Source organism: Thalassophryne amazonica, chromosome 1 (assembly GCF_902500255.1).
Source record: "Thalassophryne amazonica chromosome 1, fThaAma1.1, whole genome shotgun sequence".
NCBI classification, from domain to species: Eukaryota; Metazoa; Chordata; class Actinopteri; order Batrachoidiformes; family Batrachoididae; genus Thalassophryne; species Thalassophryne amazonica.
Genome location: NC_047103.1, coordinates 123,978,078 through 124,000,250, shown reverse-complemented (window position 1 = coordinate 124,000,250; position 22,173 = coordinate 123,978,078). Strand labels below are relative to the sequence as shown.

Here is a 22,173-nt window from a genome sequence, read left to right as displayed (position 1 = left end):
TGCGGACGGATCCGCGCGTCAGGACGCAGCCGACGCAGTGCGGCGGCACAGGAAAAACACCTCCGTGTTGATAACCATTTGTAAAATCCAGGCGGCTTTTGATGGCTTTCAGTGGAGTGAGTATATGAGAAATTGTTTAACAGGCAGGACATGTTCCAACTTGTCCTTAAGGCTTTCAACAGAGGTGTTTTTCCTGTGGCGGAGCGTTGCGGCGGCTGCGTCCCGACGCGCGGACCCGTCCGCACGTCTTTCATTAAAAAAATCTCCTTTAACAGTGGAATATCCGGATAAAATGCTGAAACCGACTTCTTCTGAAACTTCTCTGTTCTTTCACGACGTCCTGGATCAATAGAGCCTGAAATGTGGAGGTTTTCAGCTTGAACAGGCTGATGACGCTGCCTGAGAGCGCTGCGCGATGTCTCGCACCGTGAAAAGTCCTTAAAGCGACAGTCTCACCTCAAAATCTCTCATCAGCCGTTAAAATTTTCACTGAAAACCAGCTTAATTTTTCGAACCGTGTCCACTTTGATGTGTCTCACAGGTTTAGAAAAAATTTTGATCAAACAACGCGCCAGTCTCTAAGCAACTTCTCAGACAAAGGAATTCCGACGAGGGGCTGGACGACTCCTCCCACAAGGAGTGCTCACAGGCGAATGACGTCACCGACAGGCGTGGAAAAACTCACGCATGCGCACGAGGGTTCAAGCATGTCTGACGTAAAAACATATGAATGAAATCCATATAGTTTTTGAAAAAAATAAAAAGGACCGTTACTTTATTGACAGCCCTCGTATTATGTTCAAACTGCTTTTTTAGCAATCCTGTGAATCACTAAACTAGTATTTATACTCAACAAAAATATAAACGCAACACTTTTGGTTTTGCTCCCATTTTGTATGAGATGAACTCAAAGATCTAAAACTTTTTCCACATACACAATATCACCGTTTCCCTCAAATATTGTTCACAAACCAGTCTAAATCTGTGATAGTGAGCACTTCTCCTTTGCTGAGATAATCCATCCCACCTCACAGGTGTGCCATACCAAGATGCTGATTAGACACCATGATTAGTGCACAGGTGTGCCTTAGACTGTCCACAATAAAAGGCCACTCTTAAAGGTGCAGTTTTGTTTTATTGGGGGGGGATACCAGTCAGTATCTGGTGTGACCACCATTTGCCTCATGCAGTGCAACACATCTCCTTCGCATCATCCGTGAAGAGAACACCTCTCCAACGTGCCAAATGCCAGCGAATGTGAGCATTTGCCCACTCAAGTCGGTTACGACGACGAACTGGAGTCAGGTCGAGACCCCGATGAGGACGACTAGCATGCAGATGAGCTTCCCTGAGACGGTTTCTGACAGTTTGTGCAGAAATTCTTTGGTTATGCAAACCGATTGTTTCAGCAGCTGTCCGAATGGCTGGTCTCAGATGATCTTGGAGGTGAACATGCTGGATGTGGAGGTCCTGGGCTGGTGTGGTTACACGTGGTCTGCGGTTGTGAGGCTGGTTGGATGTGCTGCCATATTCTCTGAAACGACTTTGGAGACGGCTTATGGTAGAGACATGAACATTCAATACACGAGCAACAGCTCTGGTTGACATTCCTGCTGTCAGCATGCCAATTGCACGCTCCCTCAAATCTCGCGACATCTGTGGCATTGTGCTGTGTGATAAAACTGCACCTTTCAGAGTGGCCTTTTATTGTGGGCAGTCTAAGGCACACCTGTGCACTAATCATGGTGTCTAATCAGCATCTTGGTATGGCACACCTGTGAGGTGGGATGGATTATCTCAGCAAAGGAGAAGTGCTCACTTTCACACATTTAGACTGGTTTGTGAACAATATTTTAGAGAAATGGTGATATTGTGTATGTGGAAAAAGTTTTAGATCTTTGAGTTCATCTCATACAAAATGGGAGCAAAACCAAAAGTGTTGCGTTTATATTTTTGTTGAGTGTAGTTGTATAACCACAGTTTTTCATGATTTCTTCACATCTGCGAGGCATTAATTTTGTTGGTTTGAAACCAGGATTTTGCTCATTTACTAGTGTGCTTGGGGTCATTGTCTTGTTGAAACACCCATTTCAAGGGCATGTCCTCTTCAGCATAAGGCAACATGACCTTTTCAAGTATTTTGACATAAACTGATCCATGATACCTGGTATGCGATATATAGGACCAACGCCATAGTAGGAGAAACATGCCCATATCATGATGCTTGCGCCACCCTGCTTCACTGTGAACTGTGGCTTGAATTCAGAGTTTGGGGGTCATCTCACAAACTGTCTACGGCCCTTGGACCCAAAAAGAACAATTTTACTCTCATCAGTCCACAAAATATTCCTCCATTTCTCTTTAGGCCAGTTGATGTGTTCTTTGGCAAATTGTAACTGCTTCTGCACGTCTTTTATTATTATTTACAGAGGGACTTTGCGGGGGATTTTTGCAAATAAATTAGCTTCACACAGGCATCTTCTAACTGTCACAGCACTTACAAGTAACTCCAGACTGTCTTTGATCATCCTGGAGCTGATCAGTGGGTGAGCCTTTGCCATTCTGGTTATTCTTCTATCCATTTTTATGGTTGTTTTCTATTTTCTTCCACGCATCTGTTTTTTTTTTGTTTTTTTTGTTTTTGTCCATTTTAAAGCATTGGAGATCATTGTAGATGAACAGCCTATAATTTTTTGCATCTGCATATAAGTTTTCCCCTCTCCAGTCAACTTTTTAATCAAACTACGCTGTTCTTCTGAGCAATGTCTTGAACGTCCCATTTTCCTCAGGCTTTCAAAGAGAAAAGCATGTTCAACAGGTGCTGGCTTCATCCTTACATGGGGGACACCTGATTCACACCTGTTTGTTCCACAAAATTGACGAACTCACTGACTGAATGCCACACTACTATTATTGTGAACACCCCCTTTTCTACTCTTTTTTTTTTTTTTTTTACTAATAGCCCAATTTCATAGCCTTAAGAGTGTACATATCATGAATGCTTGGTCTTGTTGGATTTGTGAGAATTTACTGAATCTACTGGTACCTTGTTTCCCATGCAACAATAAGAAATATACTCAAAACTTGGATTAATCTTTTTAGTCACATAGTACTACTATTATTCTGAACACTACTGTCTGTGTGTGTGTGTGTGTGTGTGTGTGTGTGTGTGTGTGTGTGTGTGTGTGTGTGTGTGTGTGTGTGTGTGTGTGTGTGTGTAATATATATATATATATATATATATATATACACACAGAAACCCCAATTCCAATGAAGTTGGGACATTGTGTAAAATGTAAATAAAAACAGAATTCAATGATTTGTAAGTCTTCTTCTCAAACTATATTCAATTGAATACACCATAAAGACAAGATATTTAATGTTCAAACTGATAAACTTTAATGTTTTTGTGCAAATATTTGCACATTTTGAAATGGATGACTGTAGATGATGGAATCCCTAAATTCCTTGCAATTGAACATTGAGAAACATTGTTCTTAAAGTTATATGCACACATACAGGTACACACAGACTACCTTGTTTCCCATGTAACAGTAAGAAATATACTCAAAACCTGGATTCATCTTTTTAGTCACATAGCACTATTATTATTCTGAACACTACTGTATGTTATATTTTAACTTTGTACAAATGACAGAATTGACATTAATGGAGTTATTCTGTCGGTATTAATGTTATTTATAACTCAAAACCATAAGTCAGCGTGACTTTATTTTCCACGACCTCCGCTTGACTGGAGCGTTGTGATTGGTAGAGAGTTGGTTTTGTGGCTGCTCTCAGGGTGCTTCTCTGCTGGAAGCCGTGCAGTAAACAAGAGCTTCCAGCAGGGGGCAGGATGTTCAAACATAGACGTGCGGGCTCATTTTTTGGGTCTGTAGTCGCTTTTGACGCTTCCAAAAGCGATCGTGGTGTTGAAACTCAAATTCGGCTTGTTAGTAGTTGCAAATGTACCAGAGACAATACTGGAATTTATCGGTTATCGGTTATCTGTAACTTCCGATACATTTTTGGGTGGTTTATCGGTTTATCTTTATCAAAGATAACTTTTCAGTTATCTGATTATCTGTTACCGAAGTTAATTTTTTGGATGTCTGTGCCCACCACTGGGTCCACCTCTACAGAACGTCATCAAAATCTGTTCCTCTATTATTGAGATATCATGTACACATCGACAAACTGTAATGGGTGGTCACATAACCGCCGCCCTCCTCTGTCAGTTGTGTGTGAGCTACAGACTCAATACTTTACCACCTGTGGAATGTTTCCACTGAATGAGAGAGCGAGAGAGAGATGAACAGCTTGTGGAGTCACTAACAGACTACACAGGTGTTTCAGATTTTTAAAAGATCTTTCTCATTTTCTGTATGTGAAACACATGCATTACTAAACTCATTCTTTCTGTTCTTCCTCAGAGTTTGAGTGGAATTTCAGTCAGGACCTCTCAGCCATCTTGGTGAAACAAGAAGAACCTGATGTGGGTCAAAGGTTAGATCCACAGCTTCTGGCTGGTCCGCCAATTATATTAAACCCTCCCCCTCCACACAGATCATCATGGAAACATAAGGTTGGCATCCAGTGTGCCTCTTCAACAGCAGAAAATCTCTTCCAGTAACGTTATTTGTATCACTGTTATTTGTTTTTTCTTGTGTCTACAGGAGTGCAGTCAAGATGACGTGAAACCTGTAGCCAATATAAAGGATGAACCCAAAGAAATTGGACAGTACCTCAACCTGCCCAATGGTACACATATAGTAAATGTGGAATTAAGTGATGATCAGCACAAACATTTAGGAGCCACTACTTGAAGAATCTGAAATTTTGCAGTCACAGAAACGAATGCAAATTCAAACTATGAATAAACTATTCAGTAGTGTTTAACTACAAACCACCTAAATTAAGGAATGCTAATAATCCCTGCTGTTTGTGTGTACATAGCAATTAATTTCAGAACCACTGTTTAAACAGTTTTTTTTTTTAAGTTAAACCTCTGCATCTGTGTAGCAGCAACATTTTTATACTCTTCAACTTGCCTTTTATGTTAGACCTTACTCCAAAGCCGTGGAATGCTTCCAATGAGTGCAGTCACTTCTAATCTTAGGAAACTATTTCTGTTGGACATAAACTGAACCATTTCAAACCTCATGGCTCAAATAAACCTTTTGATTAATAGAACTTGAAAGGAGCATTTCTCGGGCTGGGACGAAGCTCTTACAGATGCACTTCACTGTTTTCCCTAGAATTTTTTTCAAGCCCTGTGGTGTTCACTGACAACAAAGAGAGAAAACAAAAACCTCAAATCACAAGTTGCATTGTGTGGAAAAATGTGAGGCACTGAGAACTGTAAAAGTAGCAGTTGATTTGATTATTCAGGAAATCCTTCTATATAGTCCTGCAAAGCTTGAGAGCTTTTTGTTTGTTTGTTGTTTTTGTTTGAATCAAACAAAACTGCATTTCATAGGCCAGTACGTTTAACAAATATGTGACTGTTTAATGACCGTTTAGGCGACAACGAGCTTTAACTATCCAACTGTTTGCTGTTTCAGCGCATTTTAAACTTTATCTCACATTTAAATTTTATCACTCTCAACTCTTGTCTCAACATGAAAATGACTTTATACCAGTGTCAGTCCTTGATAAAAGTCAAAAAGCAGGTGTTTGACTCTCATGCAGAGACCAGGAGGACATGAAGGTGTGTTGAAAAGGCAGTAACCTCCGCAGTGATGTGTTCATCATTCTACACTAAACATGTATAAAAGTCTACAGCATCCAAAGCAGTTGTGGGGACAAGTCGGTATTTTAATGGTAGCACGCACACAGTGCACAGACTACAGCATCGCACTCAGTACAGTCTGCGATTTTTGATGATTATATTACACAGTCGGACATCATGATTACAGTTGCAATGCGCTTCATTTTGCAGCCCTACTGTCCACTCGTCTTAAGGGAAATCATTGTGTTTTGTTGCTATCTGGTACTGGTTACTGGTGGTGATGCTACATGAGGTGACCAAACAATGGCAAGTTTACTACATGACTAAACTGCACAGTATGATGTAACAGATTGCCTAGTTAGCTATACGAGTATGTTAATTAGTGAATGGTTTACCTTATCCATCATTGCAGCCATCCCCCCGAGAAATTTGTCAGGAACTGTTACTGGTCTGCCATCTTCAATGAAAGCTCTGCCTGCTCACTTTGCCTGAAGCAGACAAAGTTTGGCTGTTTAATGCTGCATTGCTCTGCTGTTCACTGACCTCCTGTTAGATATAATAATAATAAAAATAATGTATACACAGGTCCAAGCCCTGTATGTGGACCACCTCCCAAGCCCCCGTGGGACCCATGTGACTTGTAATGATGCAGGCCCACAGAACCACATGGGTGACAGCGCTGTCATGCCAGCTTTGCCGTCAAAAGGACTAAATTTAACTGAGGTGTCCATACTTCTTCAGTTCTTCCACTGAATCAGAGCCTTTGCTCCCACCACGTGCAAGAGGTGTCCAGATAACTGTGCTGTCACACAGTCTGTCAGTCTATATTTATCAATATTCAGAATCGAATTTACCTTCATATCTGTTCAACCAAGTTTCTACCAAATAACAACACCGATAGAAATATTATCATCATTATTATTATTATTATTATTATTAGTATTATTATTAACTCCTGAAATATATTATTTCAGGAGTTAACCTAGTCATGGATCGAGAAACTCTTCTCGGACTAGGACTTATACCCCAGCGAGACAATGGGGCCTCCAAGACAGCGGGCTCCTCCTCCCACACCAGCCAAAACTGGAAGCAGCTGAAGCAGCAGGGGAGACTTAGCATGCGCCGGCGGAGGTGTGCTTGAACTAGCAAGCGAGGTTGTTGAGCTGGTATCCCCAACAGACTGAAAAGAAACCCTCACAGAACTGCACTACCATCTGTCCTCTTATCCAACGTTCGCTCACTGGAAAATAAAATGGACTACCTCAAGCTGGATTTAACAACACAAAGAAATGTGAGAGACTGCAACATGATCATCCTCACCGAGACGTGGCTTCACAACACCATTCCGGACAGCGCCATTCAACTGGAAGGGCTAACAATATTCCGAGCGGACAGAAACCACGCCAGCACGGGTAAATCTCGGGGAGGTGGTGTGTGCATTTACATCAATAACAACTGGTGCACAAAGGCTGCAGTTATCACAAGCCACTGCTCAGAAAACATTGAGTTTTTAACCCTCAACTGCCACCTGTTCTACCTGCCAAGGGAATTCAACACCGTCAACATCACAACTGTTTACATTCCACCCAGCGCAAACACAAAGAAAGCGCTTTCCATTCTGTACCAGTCTGTGAGTACACTACAAAACACACACCCGGACTCGGTCTGCATAATCGCTGGCGATTTTAATCAGGGCAACTTAAAAACAGTACTGCCACACTATCACAAGCATGTGAACGTTGCAACAAGGGGTCCAGAACACACTCGACCAGGTCTACACAAACATCAGACAGGCTTTCAGAACAGTTCCACACCCCCACCTGGGATCATCAGACCATCTCTCTGTTATGCTAATTCCAGCCTACAGACCTCTGTTGACGAGGAGCAAACCAGTTGTGAAGCAGATCAGGGCCTGGCCAGAGGGAGCCACAGCAACTCTACAGGACTGTTTTGAAAGCACAGATTGGTCTGTTTTCAGGGAGGTGGCCACCACCAACCAGCACGTCAACCTCACCGAATACACAGACTCAGTAATTGGATACATAACAAAATGCATGGAAGATGTAACCGTCACCAAGGACATTACAGTAAGAGCAAACGAAAAACCCTGGTTCACCAGGGAGGTACGTGACCTCCTGAGAGCACGCAACACTGCTTTCAAGTCTGGGGACAAGGAGGCCCTCAAGTCAGCCAGGGCCAACCTGCACCGGGGCGTGAGAGCAGCCAAGCGTGCCTATGGACAGAAAATCGACTCCCACTTCACAGACACAAAAGACCCAAGATGCCTGTGGCAAGGCATCCAGTCAGTCACAGACTACAAGCCAGCCCCCCCACCGTGTGAGGACAACACAGACTTCCTCAGCTCACTTAACACCTTCTTCAGCTGGTTTGAAGAAAATAACACAGCAACACCTACAAAAGCCCCCGTCAGACCAGACAACATAACACTTCAACTGGACCCAGCGGACGTGAGGATGACCCTACTCAAGGTGAACCCCAGAAAAGCTGCAGGTCCAGACAACATACCCGGGCGTGTGCTCAGAGACTGTGCAGACTCACTCACTGACATCCTCACAGACATTTACAACATCTCTCTGAACCAACTCAACATACCAGGAAGCTTCAAAGCTACCACCATTGTACCACTACCAAAGAAGTCACCAGCATCATCACTAAATGATTACAGACCCATAGCACTCACTCCCATCATGATGAAGTGCTTTGAAAGACTGGTAAAGGCTTACATAACATCCACCCTCCCCACTACTCTGGACCCATATCAATTTGCCTACCGCCCCAAGCGCTCCACTGATGACGCCATAGCAACAGCACTCCACCTCTGCCTGGCTCATCTGGAAACCATAAACAGTCAAGCACGGATGCTGTTTATCGACTTCAGTTCCGCGTTCAACACTGTCATCCCCCAACATCTGGTAGACAAGTTGAGTGCGGTAGGCATCAACACTTCACTGTGCAACCGGCTGCTGGACTTCCTCACAAACAGACCGCAGACAGTCAGAGTCGGCAACAACTCCTCAGCGACCACCATCATAAACACCGGGGTGCTGCAAGGATGTGTGCTATCTCCTCTGCTGTTCACACTGATGACCCATGATTGCTGTGCCAGATTTGCAACGAATCACATCATCAAATTCGCCGATGACACAACAGTAGTGGGCTCATCAGAGACGACGACGACTCAACATACAGAGAGGAGATACACCAACTCATCAACTGGTGTGAGAGGAACAACCTGCTACTCAACGTCAACAAAACAAAAGAAATAACTGTGGACTTCAGGAAAGAACAACCAACACACATCCCACTCATCATCAATGGCAGTGCTGTGGAGTCTGTGAAAAGCACAAAGTTCCTCGGAGTGCACATCACAGATGACCTCACATGGACCACAAACACCACCTCCTTGGTCAAAAAAGCACAGACATGACTCCACTTCCTGCGGAGGATGAGAAGAGCTGACCTCCCCACATCTGCACTCACCACCTTCTACAGGGGTGCCATTGAGAGCATCCCGACCAGCAGCCTCTCTATCTGGCACGGCAGCTGTTTAGCTGCAGACAAGAAGGCACTACAGAGGGTGGTGAGGACTGCAGAAAAGATCATCAAATCACCCCTACCAGCCATTCAGGACCTGTACTCTTCACACTGTTCCAAGAGAGCAATGAACATCATCAAAGACCCCACTCACCCAGCACACAAACTGTTCTCCCTACTACCATCAGGGAAGCGCTACCGCAGCATGCGGTGCCGCACAAGCAGACTGGGAAACAGCTTCTTTCCACAAGCCATCAGACTCATCAACACACTGAAGAAAACTACATGAACATTTCAAAGACACTGAAGAACATTCCATGAACACTTCATTTCACCATGTCACTTGCACTTTACTCTTCGCACCTTACATACTACATCTACACTACTGCACGTAACCTGTATGTCCACTGATTGTATTTCTGCTGCTGTGTGATTTTGTGTCTGTGTCTATTTATTGTACATGTCTATATCAGTATGTCGGCCTTTTTTACTGCACGTGTGTGTGTGGTTGTGAGTGAAATGTGTCAGAGAGAGAAATGCAAATTCATGTATCAGTATTAGTTTTTACTGCACTGTGTGTGTGTGTGTGTGTGTGTGTGTGTGTGTGTGTGTGTGTGTGTGTGTGTGTGTGTGTGTGTGTGTTTATTGTCAATGTCTTATCTATATGTTTAGTTTAACTGCACATTGGAGACTGATCAAACGCAATTTCAATCTTCTGTGCTAACCCTGTTACATAGATTTTTGACAATAAAGTACACTTTGACTTTGACTTTGATTATCTTTATGGCACATATAAAGGTAAGAGGTGATTGGGCAGTGGGTTGAATTGAATATTTTTTTAATATGGCAATCACAATATCAGTCATTTAAAGGTGGTTCTTCTAAATAAATGTACCTTGACACTTGCACAAATTTGATCCCCACATATGGCGTGCCAGGGAGTAAACTCATTGTAAACTGTTCCAAACTGCACGAGCTGTGCGCCGCTGCATGCAAGTGTGCAAAGAAAATTTTGAAATGTTCAAAATCTCTGTCTGGCACACATTAATTTTTTGAGCTAGACGTGAACATTGCGCAGTCTATTCGAAAACACTGTGAGTCAGTGCGTCTCATTGACGCAGTGCAGCGCAGCACATCTGAACGATGACGAGATGTTACATCTATAATAAACAGAATTTTACGGATACGTTATTTAACTCATAAGAAGGAATGAAAATGCAACTATTTTACCAATCCATTACAATATAAATATTATAAATAATTACCTTTTGAGACAATTCCAAATCTGTTCTCCACCTCATGAAGCAAACAAGAAAAACTGCAGTGGCAGATAATTCCTTTGTGATTCCGGTAGCGATGAGAGATGGTTTCATCAGCCAATTTCCAAGAGCAAATGCGTCATCCGCTACAAAATAATTAATTTATGTAATATCTTTGTCAGGAATTTTAATTATAGCAAGGATCTTCAAGCACACCAGACTCAGTGTGGTGACTGTCCTTGCACATATTCTGCACCTCCCTTATATATTTCTCTACCATACCAGACTTCCTCATACAATACCACACCTTTTCTCTTGGCACTTTATCATAAGCTTTCTTTAAGTCCACAAACAATGCAACTCCTTCTATACACTTCTCCTTCAGCACTCTCAGAACAAATATGTGCATCAGCAGTGCTCAGTCTGTGTAATTAAAAGCTATTCATACTGAAAATTCTTCTTTGAACATTGTCTTTTATGAATAAGTTGTTGAGATATGAATGTCATGCTTTTCTATGCATCGAATTTCATATTATTACTTCTCCATTTGTAGCACCAACGTATGACGGACTACTGTGAAATTTATCATGCAGCTTCTTATGCCCCATGCGGCACATATAGCATCCGGGTTGTCCATCTGTCCGTCTCTGTCCGTCCGGCCGCAATTCGTTTGCCGCAATGTAGCTCGGCACCTATTGCTCGCAGAAACGTCATATTTGGTGGGTACATGCCTTGGAGGAGTGCTTCGCATGGGTTCAAAGGTCAGTGACCTTGACCTACTTTTCAAGGTCAACAATGGTCACAACTGTCAAATCCTTTGCCGCAAAGTAGCCTGGCACATATTGCTCGCAGAAACTTTATATTTGGTGGGTACATGCCTTGGAGGAGCACTTTGCATGGGTTTGAAGGCCAGTGACCTTGACCTACTTTTCAAGGTCACCAATGGTCACAACTGTCAACTCCTTTGCCACAATGTAGCTCGGCACCTTTTGCTCATAGAAACTTCATACTTGGTGGGTACATGCCTTGGAGGAGTACTTTGCATGGGTTTGAAGGCCAGTGACCTTGACCTCCGTTTCAAGGTCACCAGTGGTTCCATTTGTTTTGAAGGCTGGCGACCGTGACTGACTTTTTATGGTCACTCTTTGTCACATCCTCTAAATAAATATTATGCCATTCTCCAATTTTTTTCATTGTATATCACAGTTTACATCAAACACATAAGGCTTCAACCAAATACCCACCCATACAGGTACATATTACTGCACTATGCATGGAAAATAATACTGCGCGTGGGGCATTTCGTGATGAATATTTGTAGTTTAAAACTTCAGCCAATCAACAATTTCAAACAATATTTTCATTCTCTGTGGCCCAAAATTAGTAAAGTTTGACTATCTTTATTTCAGAAGCATTTTGGCTGTAGACCAGTGTAATCGAACCGCAGTCTATAAGTTTGTAGTCCACCCCCTCTTTACTGTTCATTTAAATCATAGTTGACATAATATGGTGTGATGAAGCTTGTTTCACATTATAAAAGAGTGCAGTTTTTTTAAATCAGTTGTCAAAGCCTTCTGTTGTTGAAGGTATGAACATTAATTCAATACTTTCCTCTTTTTAGAAGATAATGTCCATCTCCCCCCCACCCCTCCAAGTAGTAACCATGGCGACAGTGATGGGTCCCTCCCCCCGTCTTCCCCCCACCTCCCTCTGCCGCCCTCCTCTCCTCAACCACAACAGAAGTCTGGAGGTCGCGGCTGCTCCTCTTCCTTCTCCTCAGCCATCTCCTCTTCACCTCTCCTCACCGCACCTCATGTGAGTAACAGAACTCCAACTCTCCTCATCACTTAGCAGGTGCCACTTTGGTCATAAAAGTATTATTATGTTTGGTGAGATTTAAAAATAAATTAATTTAAAATTATGGTCAGTTTTGTCTCATATAGGGGCTGTGATGACCTATGATGACTTTTCGAATTAGTGCACCACGAAACATCGTGCCGATGAGCAGGCATGAGAGATTGTGCACACGATGGTGTCTTTCGAGCAGGAACACAGTGTGAGGTGCACCACATCACGCCGCTTATGTGGAATAAATAAAAAATAAAAACCAGCTGGTACCTGTGGGACCACATCGCGCTGCTTATGTGGAAAACGATAAACAAAAACATACCACTAGCAGGACTCATACCCGCACCTTCCAAAAGTTCTGATTGCTTCACCACTGAGCTATCGAGTTGTCCTTTGAAAGCTGCGGGAACCTGGCTCATATCAGGAAGGACATGGAAGTATTACAAAAAAAAATTTAAATCACACACCATATAAAAACACCGCATTTATCACGTGATCAATACAAGTATGATCCGTCTGTTCCTCTGTAGATGACCCATGGTCACTGACATACAGTCATGAAATGACATGAACGAGAAGGAGTGTGCTCTGATCATGTCCACATCTATTGGTCTGGTGCATCCAGTCGCCCCATCCGCGTGTCTCGTGGACGGCGCGTCACAGCACAGACACCGCGTCATGTGGAACAGAGCTCACGTAGGTCACATGACAGTCAGATCGCCCGCTGCGTGTTCTGATCTGATGGTCCGTTTAAACCTGGGGGCAGCCTGTCAGTGGGCTGCAGCGTGAGTGTGCTTGCTCACTGCAGCCTGTTGCCACAGCAATATGTTTTTAATTATGTCCATGTAAGGGCAGGAAGCAGACACACGTGCATCACAGTGGGCAGTTGTTAGTTCATGTCTGTCCAAACACAGTACATGTTGTCCAGCTGCAATGTCCAGATCCACAGATCTCCACAGCTGCTTCTGTCGGTGGCCACACCTTCTGTCAGTTTAGCGCACACACCAAAGCCACACTCGTGGGGCACAAATTTTACTGCCAGCATGAGAATGATTGTCTGCAGACTGTTGTCGTGTTAATGCTGCGAATGGCCACACATTGTCAAAGTGCCATGCAAGCGGTGTTAGATGTTCATGCTTGTCACCTGGAATTTGGCCGACACCTGCCGTGAGAGGGTTCGCTGAGCTTGCACAGAGCACACTTTGTCTATCAGACGCTGGTGCGTGCAAATAGTTGTAGCAACAGGTGTACGAGGCGTTTGAGGCAGGGATGATTTTACACGTTTTGCATGTACAATTGAGTATCATCAGCATAGCAATGAAAGGCAATCCCAAAACACCGCAGAATATGCCCAAGGTGTGCTAAATAAAGGGAGAAAAGCAGGGGGCCGTGGACGGATCCCTGTGGAACCCCACTAAGGTTAGAGGTAGTGTTAAACCTGGGTCCCACCAAATAATAAACCATGAATAATGAGCCACGCATGGGTGTGTCAGCGATTATTTGAAGAATGATCCACATTTTAAACCATCACATATCCACTACTAAGGTGCCTCTATATGATCCATGTAGCACCATGATAATACGGCGTTGGAGCATGTTGGGTTTGGCCAAACCTCCAGCCCCCCACACTTTGTCCCTTTAAAGTGTGTGTTTTCAATTCACAGCAGCATTTAAAGATGTCACATTTTTTAAATGCAGTCCAAAATAGATGTACACCTGGGGTGTGCGCCACGTGCCAGGCTGCTGTCTACTTGTAATGCACCAGACCAGCTCCATCTGCGGCTCACTGGCTTGATTTTGTTTGCGGCTTTAAACACAGTAATTTTCACACCGTGTTCCCAATTTTAACTTTGTGTTCGTCCGTTTATGTCTTCAAAATCGCTCTTTTGCGCACGCGCTGCCATTCTGCATACACAATGAGGTGGCTGCTTTAATTATATATATATAGGTATTTTATAGGTGTTTTCAGCATCCAAGGTTTGAAAATGATTTATCTGCAACAAAATAATTATTTTATATACAGCCTCCAGCGCACATAATTGTGTGGAATTGAGTGAACAAGAGGGCAGCTGCTCCAAAAATAGCCTCTTAGGTCCTGCTTAGCTGCCAGGTGCTGGGATAATGGGCTTTTACCAGCCTTGTAAGCACCACGCACATGCCTCCAAAACCTCGACAAACTGCCCCACGCTGTTGTTGCTAAATTTTGAACATCTTGAAATTAGCACCACGCGCAGAGATGAGCCTCGTTAACTGAAGATAATGCCTCTCAGAGCCACTCAGTCACCATTCTCTCACAATTGTTGAATAAACCCTCTCATAGCAAAAAAAAAAAAAAAAAAAAAAGCTGCGTGGCTCATTATTCATCCTTCATTATTTGGTGGAACCAGGGCTTTATTGTACGACACAGTGAGAATGACTGGACAAGTGTGATGTCCACCATGCAAAGGCACTCCCAGTAGTCCCAAAATGATTCTCCAGCCTATCGAGTAAAATATGATGATCCACTGTATCAAACGCAGCACTAAGATCTAATAGCACCAAAACCGTAGTGGTGTCCGAGTCCATTGCAAGCAGAAAATCATTCACTACTTTAGTAAGCAGGCACTGTCTCTGTGGAGTAATGTATTCTAGAAGCAGACTGCAATGGCTCAAAAAGATTATTCTCAGTAAGGTGGTCTATGAGCTGCCATGAAACCACTTTTTCCAGAATTTTAGAGCAGAATTATAGATTTGATATCGGCCTATAATTTTTCAATACACCAGGGTCAAGATTAGATTTCTTAAGTCATGGTTTAATCACTGCAGATTTGAAACACTAGGAACAGATCCAGAATTAGTGAGAGATTAACAATTTCCACCACAGTCAGCCCATGAATGGGCCACAGGTCCTGAAACAGTTTTGTTGGTATAGGATCAAATAAGTAGGCTGTGCTTTTTGTAGACTTCACGAGTTTCATCAGCGCGCCTAGTGAGATACTATCAAATTCTGTAAATCGAGGTAACATCTCAGTGGTAGCACCCACCTCAATAGCAGGGTGTAGTGACTGGACCAAGGCATGCTGGGATATGCTCACCCTAATATCTATTTTCATTTTCGAAATAATCCAAGACATCCTGTGCTGAAAAGGGAGAGTGACAACCAGGTGGCTGTCCGTGAATGAGTATTGCCACCGTGTCAAACAAGAACTTCGAGTTATGCTTGTTTTTATTGATCAAATCAGAATATTAGGCCTGCGTGGTAGCCAATAGTGCATGCTTATAATCTAAAATAGCATCACGCCACGCAAGGTGGAACACCTCTAATTTGGAGCTCACCATTTCCATTCTAAACCTCTAGCCTTCTGCCTGAGATCACACAAGTAACCACTGAACCAAGGCGACTGTGCTTTGGTAAGACGTGATTTTAATAGAGGTGGCGCAATCTTATCAAGTGTAGTTTTTAACGCTGTGTGGTTGATTGTAATAATAGCGAAAAACCAAATGATCCACACAGCCACAGCGCTCCCAGACAAAAAAAAAAAATTATTTAACCCCTTAACGCCCATCGTCGCATATATGCTACAATCTCTGACTCAAATATGCAACTTACCAAATTGACCTGTATGCCTGTTGTCGCAAATTTGCAACATACCATCATTATTATTATAACATTATAACATAAAGTCATTACTAGAATACCCAATATTACTATCTAGTTTTTGTGCAAAAGTGAAATTAATAATCTCAACATATTTACCATCTACTTAAAAGCAAAAAAACACACAAAACATTTTTTTATATACAGCTATATAAGGGGTTAAGGGGTAACAGAAAATAAGAGTAACGTTTCGGGCAGGACGTCCTTCAGCAGACATCAGGCATCCTGTCCGAAATGTTACTCTTATCTTCTGTTAAATAACATTTTTTTTTTTTTTTGTCTGGGACCACTGTGGCTGTGCGGATCATTTGGTTTTTCTCTGTGATGTTTTTTTGGTCCTGCACGCCTTTTACGTGTTTTGGATGTGCGTGTCTCCATTGCATTGATTGTAATAATAGACCATCCAGCTAGTGCTCCAGTATTTCTTCTTTTTCTTCTTCGGCTGTTCCCGTTAGAGGTCACCATAGCAGATCAATCATTTCCATCTCACCCTGTCCTCTGTATCTTCCTCTGTCACACCAACCGCCTGCATGTCCTCCCTAACCACATCCATAAACCTCATCTTTGGCCTCCCTCTTCTCCTCCTGCCTGGTGGCTCCATCCTCAGCATTCTTCTCTATATACCCTGGGTCCTTCCTCTGTACATGTACAAACCATCTCAATCTCACCTCTCTGACTTTGTCTTCAAATTGTCCCACCTGAGCTGTCCCTCTGATATGTTCATTCTTATTCCTGTCCATTTCTCATCACTCCCAAAGAGAATAGCAACATGTTCAGCTCTGCCACCTGTCTTTTTGTAAGTGCCACTGTCTCTAAGCTGTACACATGGCTGGTCTCAGTACTGTCTGTAAAATTTCCCCTTCATTCTTGCTGATATTCTTCAGTCACAAATCAGTCCTGCCACGTTTCTCCACCCACTCCACCCTGTCTGCACTCTCTTCTTCACCTCTCTACCACAATCTCCATTACTTTGGAAAGTTGACCCCAAGTATTTAAACTCATCTACTTCACCACTTCTACTCCTTGTAACCACACTATTCCACTGGACTCCCTCTCATTCACAGACATGTACTCAGTCTTGCTCCTACTGACTTTCATTCCCCTTTTCTCCAGAGCATATCTCCACCTAGACTAGACTCAACCTGCACTCTACTCTCACTACAGATCACAGTACCATCTGCAAAACATCATAGTCCATAGAGACTCCTATCTGATTTCATCTGTCAACATGTCCATCACCATTGCAAACAAGAAGGGACTCAGTGTTGATCCTTGGTGTAATCCCACATCCATCTTGAATGAGTCCACGTCCACCTTGAATCTCATTGCTGCACACTATCCTTGTCCATGTCTTGCACTACACTCACATACTTCTTTGACACTCCAGACCGTCCTCTTACAATACCACAACTCTTTTCTTGGCACCCTGTCATAAGCTTCTCTAAATGCACAAACACACAATGTAACTCTTTCTGGGCCTTCTCTATACTTCTCCATCAGTATTCTCAGAGCAAACATTGCATCTGTAGTTCTCTTTCTTGGCATGAAACCATATTGCAGCTCACAGATCTTATCCTGTGTTCTAAGCCTAGCTGCTACTACTCTATCCCAAACTTCATGCTGTGGCTGATCAACCTTATGCCTCTGTAGTTACTGCAGCTCTACACCCTTGTTCTTAAAAATAGGAACCAGCACACCTTGTCTCCACTTCTCAGGCATCCTCTCACTTTCTAAGATTTTATTAAACAATCTGCTTAGCCACTACCATCTCTCCTTGACATTTCCATGGTTCCACTGGAATGTCATCTGGACCAACTGCCTTTCCACTCTTCATCCTCTTCATAGCTGCCCTCACTTCATCCTTAATAATCTCTTGCACTTCCTGATTTCCTCTCGCCACATCATCCAACCTTTTCTCTGTCTCATTTTCTTCATTCATGCTCCAGTCTTTCAGATTAGTGAAATTTTACAACCCCAATTTAGAAAAGTTGGGAACTATAGAAAATGCAAATAAAAAAAAAAACAGCAAAAACAAAAATACAGTGATTTTTACATTTACTTTGTCTTTTTTATTTCAGACAGTATGAACTCAAATATTTCATGTTTTTGGTCAGCCTCATTTCATTCATGAATATACATGCATTCCTGAAACACATTCCACAACAAGTTGGGACGCTAAAGTCTTTGCCATGTTGATTTTCCTTCTCACAACACTTAGTCAGTTTTTGGCATTTGGCTTCTTTCATATGTGTGGAGTTTAGATGCAGTCTTTTGTTGGATGGCTGATCTGCAGCGCCTGTTGCGATTCCTCACCCTCAGGTGGGGCAGGTTACTGGTCCTGTTCCTGCTCCTGCCTTCTTTTGCAGCAGTGCTTTGTGATCTCCGGCCCTTGCTGTGGCCGCAGGGCTCCATTTGGCCGTGAGGCTGTGTTTGGATTTTGGGGTTTTCTGGCTTTGCGGCGGTGCTCCCTAGCTATTCATGTTATCGCACGTTTTCTTTTGACTTTTTCCAAATGTCTTTTAACTTTTTATGCTCTGCGTGTGGATCCACACGTGTACACACATGCCATGTCATGTAACTCCTGCATCACATACGATATATTACTGTGATTACTACTACTAGCATGATCACCTCCTCCATCAAGCATGGTCTGTCTTTGTCTCTGTCCTGTGTCTTTCCTGTCCTTGTTGGTGTCTTTCTTCCTGTCTCAGGTGTGGTTTTGGTTTGCAATTTTTTATGGTAATTGTCGTTGTCACAGTTTGTTTAAAGGACAGAATTCATAACAATTCAGATGTTGGCTATTAGAGGTCATGTGATGATATACGTGTGTTAATTTGCACACTTCTGTGAAATCTGTAAGCAAACCAATCAAAAACAAACAGTTACAGAGGGTGGTGAAAACAAAGTCCTCATTAGTACTCATTTTTTTCTAGCCTTTCTGACAGTATTTACGTCACTCTGAGCAAATGTCCCAGCACAAATGGAATGGAGACAAAAAACTGCTAATGTTAAGAACAGAGCCGGGGATTATTTGCAGAGCTTACATAAGTGTAATATTCTGTCATGATGACTTATTTTTAAATTGATAACTGTGTTAATTTCAATGCAGTTGCAGTAAAACCAAAAATGCACATCCCTGAGCTGGTAGAAGGTCCTGAAAATAACATATTACAATTTTTTTCCAGTGTAAGAAATACAGCTGCATTTTCAGGCATCCTGTAAAAATAATGTGGAGTTTCAGATATGTACACACAACCGAGTTAAAAGAGCATCATGGAGAGTTCCACATGCGCGTTTATGGTGACAGTTATAATGGGATTAAAATGGTGTCGTCCTCCGATAGAGAGAGCAGAGTTAGCACACATCTGATCTGATATCTGACAGACTCTCTCAAAAAAAATGACAAGTTCTCAACTTTTTCAAGTGTCTGCATGCAGATCCACTGATCTGAATGAATACTGAGCCATCACTTTCATATGAATAGTCACTTTCTTTCATAATCTGATGTTGCAAAATTCGTTTCACTTTGTCTGTTCGCTTTTGTGCCGTTTCTGCGTTTGCTCAGACAGACGTCACCCGCCGAGAAATGCAGAGTAAAACTTTTTCTGGAAATTTACCTGCTGACTCACCAAGTGAGAGTTAATTAGCAATAAAGTACATCAGGGACCACTGATTGTGATCGTGTGTGCAGGTAGACTTATGATCACAAATACTTTGATGTTGTGTTGTTGAAGGGCACGTTAAAAAACATGTGACATGTCCTTTAATGGTGGTTTCTGTGTCAGCCCATTCATTTATCTACAACCCCAATTCCAGTGAAGTTGGGACGTTGTGTAAAATGTAAATAAACAGAATACAATGATTGCAAATCCTCTTCAACCTATATTCAATTGAATACACCACAAAGGACAAGATATTTAATGTTCAAACTGATAAACTTTATTGTTTTTGTGCAAATATTTGCTCATTTTGAAATGGATGCCTGCAACACATTTCAAAAAAGCTGGCACAGTGGTATGTTTACCACTGTTACATCACCTTTCTTTCTCACAAAACTCAATAAGCGTTTGGGAACTGGAGGACACTAATTGAGAGTGTTCTGATTGGGTATAAAAGGAGCATCACCAAAAAGCTCAGCTGTTCACAAGCAAAGATGGGGCGAGGATCACCACTTGTAAACAACCACGTGAAAAAAATAGTACAACAGTTTAAGAACAATGTTCTCAATGTTTCAATTGCAAGCAATTTTGGGATTCCATCATCTACAGTCCATAATATAATCAGAAGATTCAGAGAATGTGGTGAACCTTCTGCACATAAGTGGCAAGGCTGAAAACCAACATTGAATGCCCGTGACCTTCGGTCCCTCAAGTGACACTGCATTAAAAAACCGACATTATTGTGTAAAGGATCTTATGGTGTGGGCTCAGGAACATGCCAGAAAACCATTGTCGGTTAACACAGTTCGTCACTGCATCTACAAGTGCAAGTTAAAACTCTACCATGCAAAGCGAAAGCCACACATCAACAACATCCATAAATGCCACCACCTTCTTGGGCCTGAGCTCATTTGAAATGGACACACCGCAAAGTGGAAAAGTGTGCTGTGGTCTGATGAGTCATTTCAAATTGTTTTTGGGAATCATGGACATCATGTCCTCTGGACAAAAGACCATCCAGATTGTTACCAGCGCAAAGTTCAAAAGCCAGCATCTGTGATGGTATGGGCGGGGGGTGGGTGTTTATCAGTTTGAACATTAATATCTTGTCTTTGTGGTGTATTCAATTGAATATAGGTTGAAGAGGATTTGCAATCATTGTGTTCTGTTTTATTTACATTTTGCACAATGTACCAACTTCATTGCCATTGGGGTTGTAAAACAAAGGGGACAATACATTGTTGCTGCGTATCAGAAAGCTGACTCATACTGAAATGGTAGCATTTTTGGCACACCACTGTGATCAAATAATCTGACCAGTGAACTCGGTATCCCTGTTTCTACAGTTACAGTAGATAGCCAAAACCATTTTAAACAACAAATTGCACCTTTTGCACCATGAGCTTCAGCTTTTTCCTTCTGGTAATTAGGTTTTTAGTCCCAACATGCGATACAAAGCGCTATTTTAGAATAAATCAAATAAATGAACAAATAAAAATTTTGATCTAACTGCTGTCCCACTGACAGCTTTTGTCTTTTTCTTGTTTTAACATTCATCCTTTAGCCCCTCTGGTATGTTTTTGTCCTGCTTCATCTGTGTGTCTGTGATGTCCTTTATGACAATGGATGCCTTGGACTTTAAATTGCAAAGCAAACCTAGGTATTGTGTAAATAAGGTAACCTGAACCTGATCCTGGTGTGAAAGGCTGGTGTTAGTGCCAGTGAAATTATCTGGAGCACTTTATAACATTCTAAATTGACACATGCCATAGCAAACTCTGTCTCTGTTGTTTACGCCCATGTAAATTAGCTACAGATAAAGGTGTGATATTCATGTCTTATTATGTAAATTATTCACAATATTTTAAAATGAAGGAATATGTGGCTAGTTTCATGATCGTTCAATAGCACTGCTACAGTTTACAGCCACAAAAAGCAGTTACTAAGGTACCTGAAACACAGTATTTTATTGATTACAGTGTGACAAATATTTATTATGTAATGGGAGTATAAATTCTTTTTTTTTAAACTTACCCAGCAGTACAGGAAGATTATCCCCCTCTGATATATAATCATTCAACAAACACATCCTTGCCACTCCACAACTTGAAGATTCCAAACAGTAATTTACCAAATAGATGCTTCTAATGGGGCAGCACAGTGGTTTAGAAGGTCGTGGTTCAATTCCCGTGGCCATTCTGTGTGGAGTTGCATGTTCTCCCCGTGTTTGTGTGGGTTTCCTCCGGGGTGCTCCGTTTCCTCCCACATCCAAAGACATGCAGGTTAGGTGGATTGGAATCTTTAAATTGTCCGTAGGGTGTGTGTGGGTGTGTCTGTGTTTGCTTGTCTGTTTGTGGCCCTGCGACAGACTAGCGTCCTGTCCTGGTGTACCCCGCCTTGCGCTCTATGACTGCTGGGATAGGCTCCAGCCCCCGCGACCCATAACTGGACTAAGCGGTAGAAGATGGATGGATGAATGAATGA

At 42.4% G+C, this 22,173-nt stretch overlaps 1 protein-coding gene and 1 long non-coding RNA gene across 2 annotated transcripts in view; one reads left to right on the top strand and one right to left on the bottom strand.

Moving 5' to 3' along the window:
* The window catches only part of creb3l1 (cAMP responsive element binding protein 3-like 1), a 252,888-nt gene that overhangs the window by 153,365 nt on the left and 77,350 nt on the right, over positions 1-22,173 (top strand). Inside the window, 3 exon segments of the mRNA XM_034174091.1 lie at positions 4,434-4,585; positions 4,677-4,761; positions 12,167-12,360. Coding sequence (XP_034029982.1) covers positions 4,434-4,585; positions 4,677-4,761; positions 12,167-12,360 — 431 coding nt within the window.
* On the bottom strand, positions 9,907-16,148 carry LOC117513863. The gene is made up of 3 exons (XR_004561737.1): positions 16,137-16,148; positions 11,610-11,615; positions 9,907-10,049 (listed from the first exon to the last, which is right to left on the bottom strand). It is a non-coding gene; the product is annotated as an uncharacterized LOC117513863 (long non-coding RNA).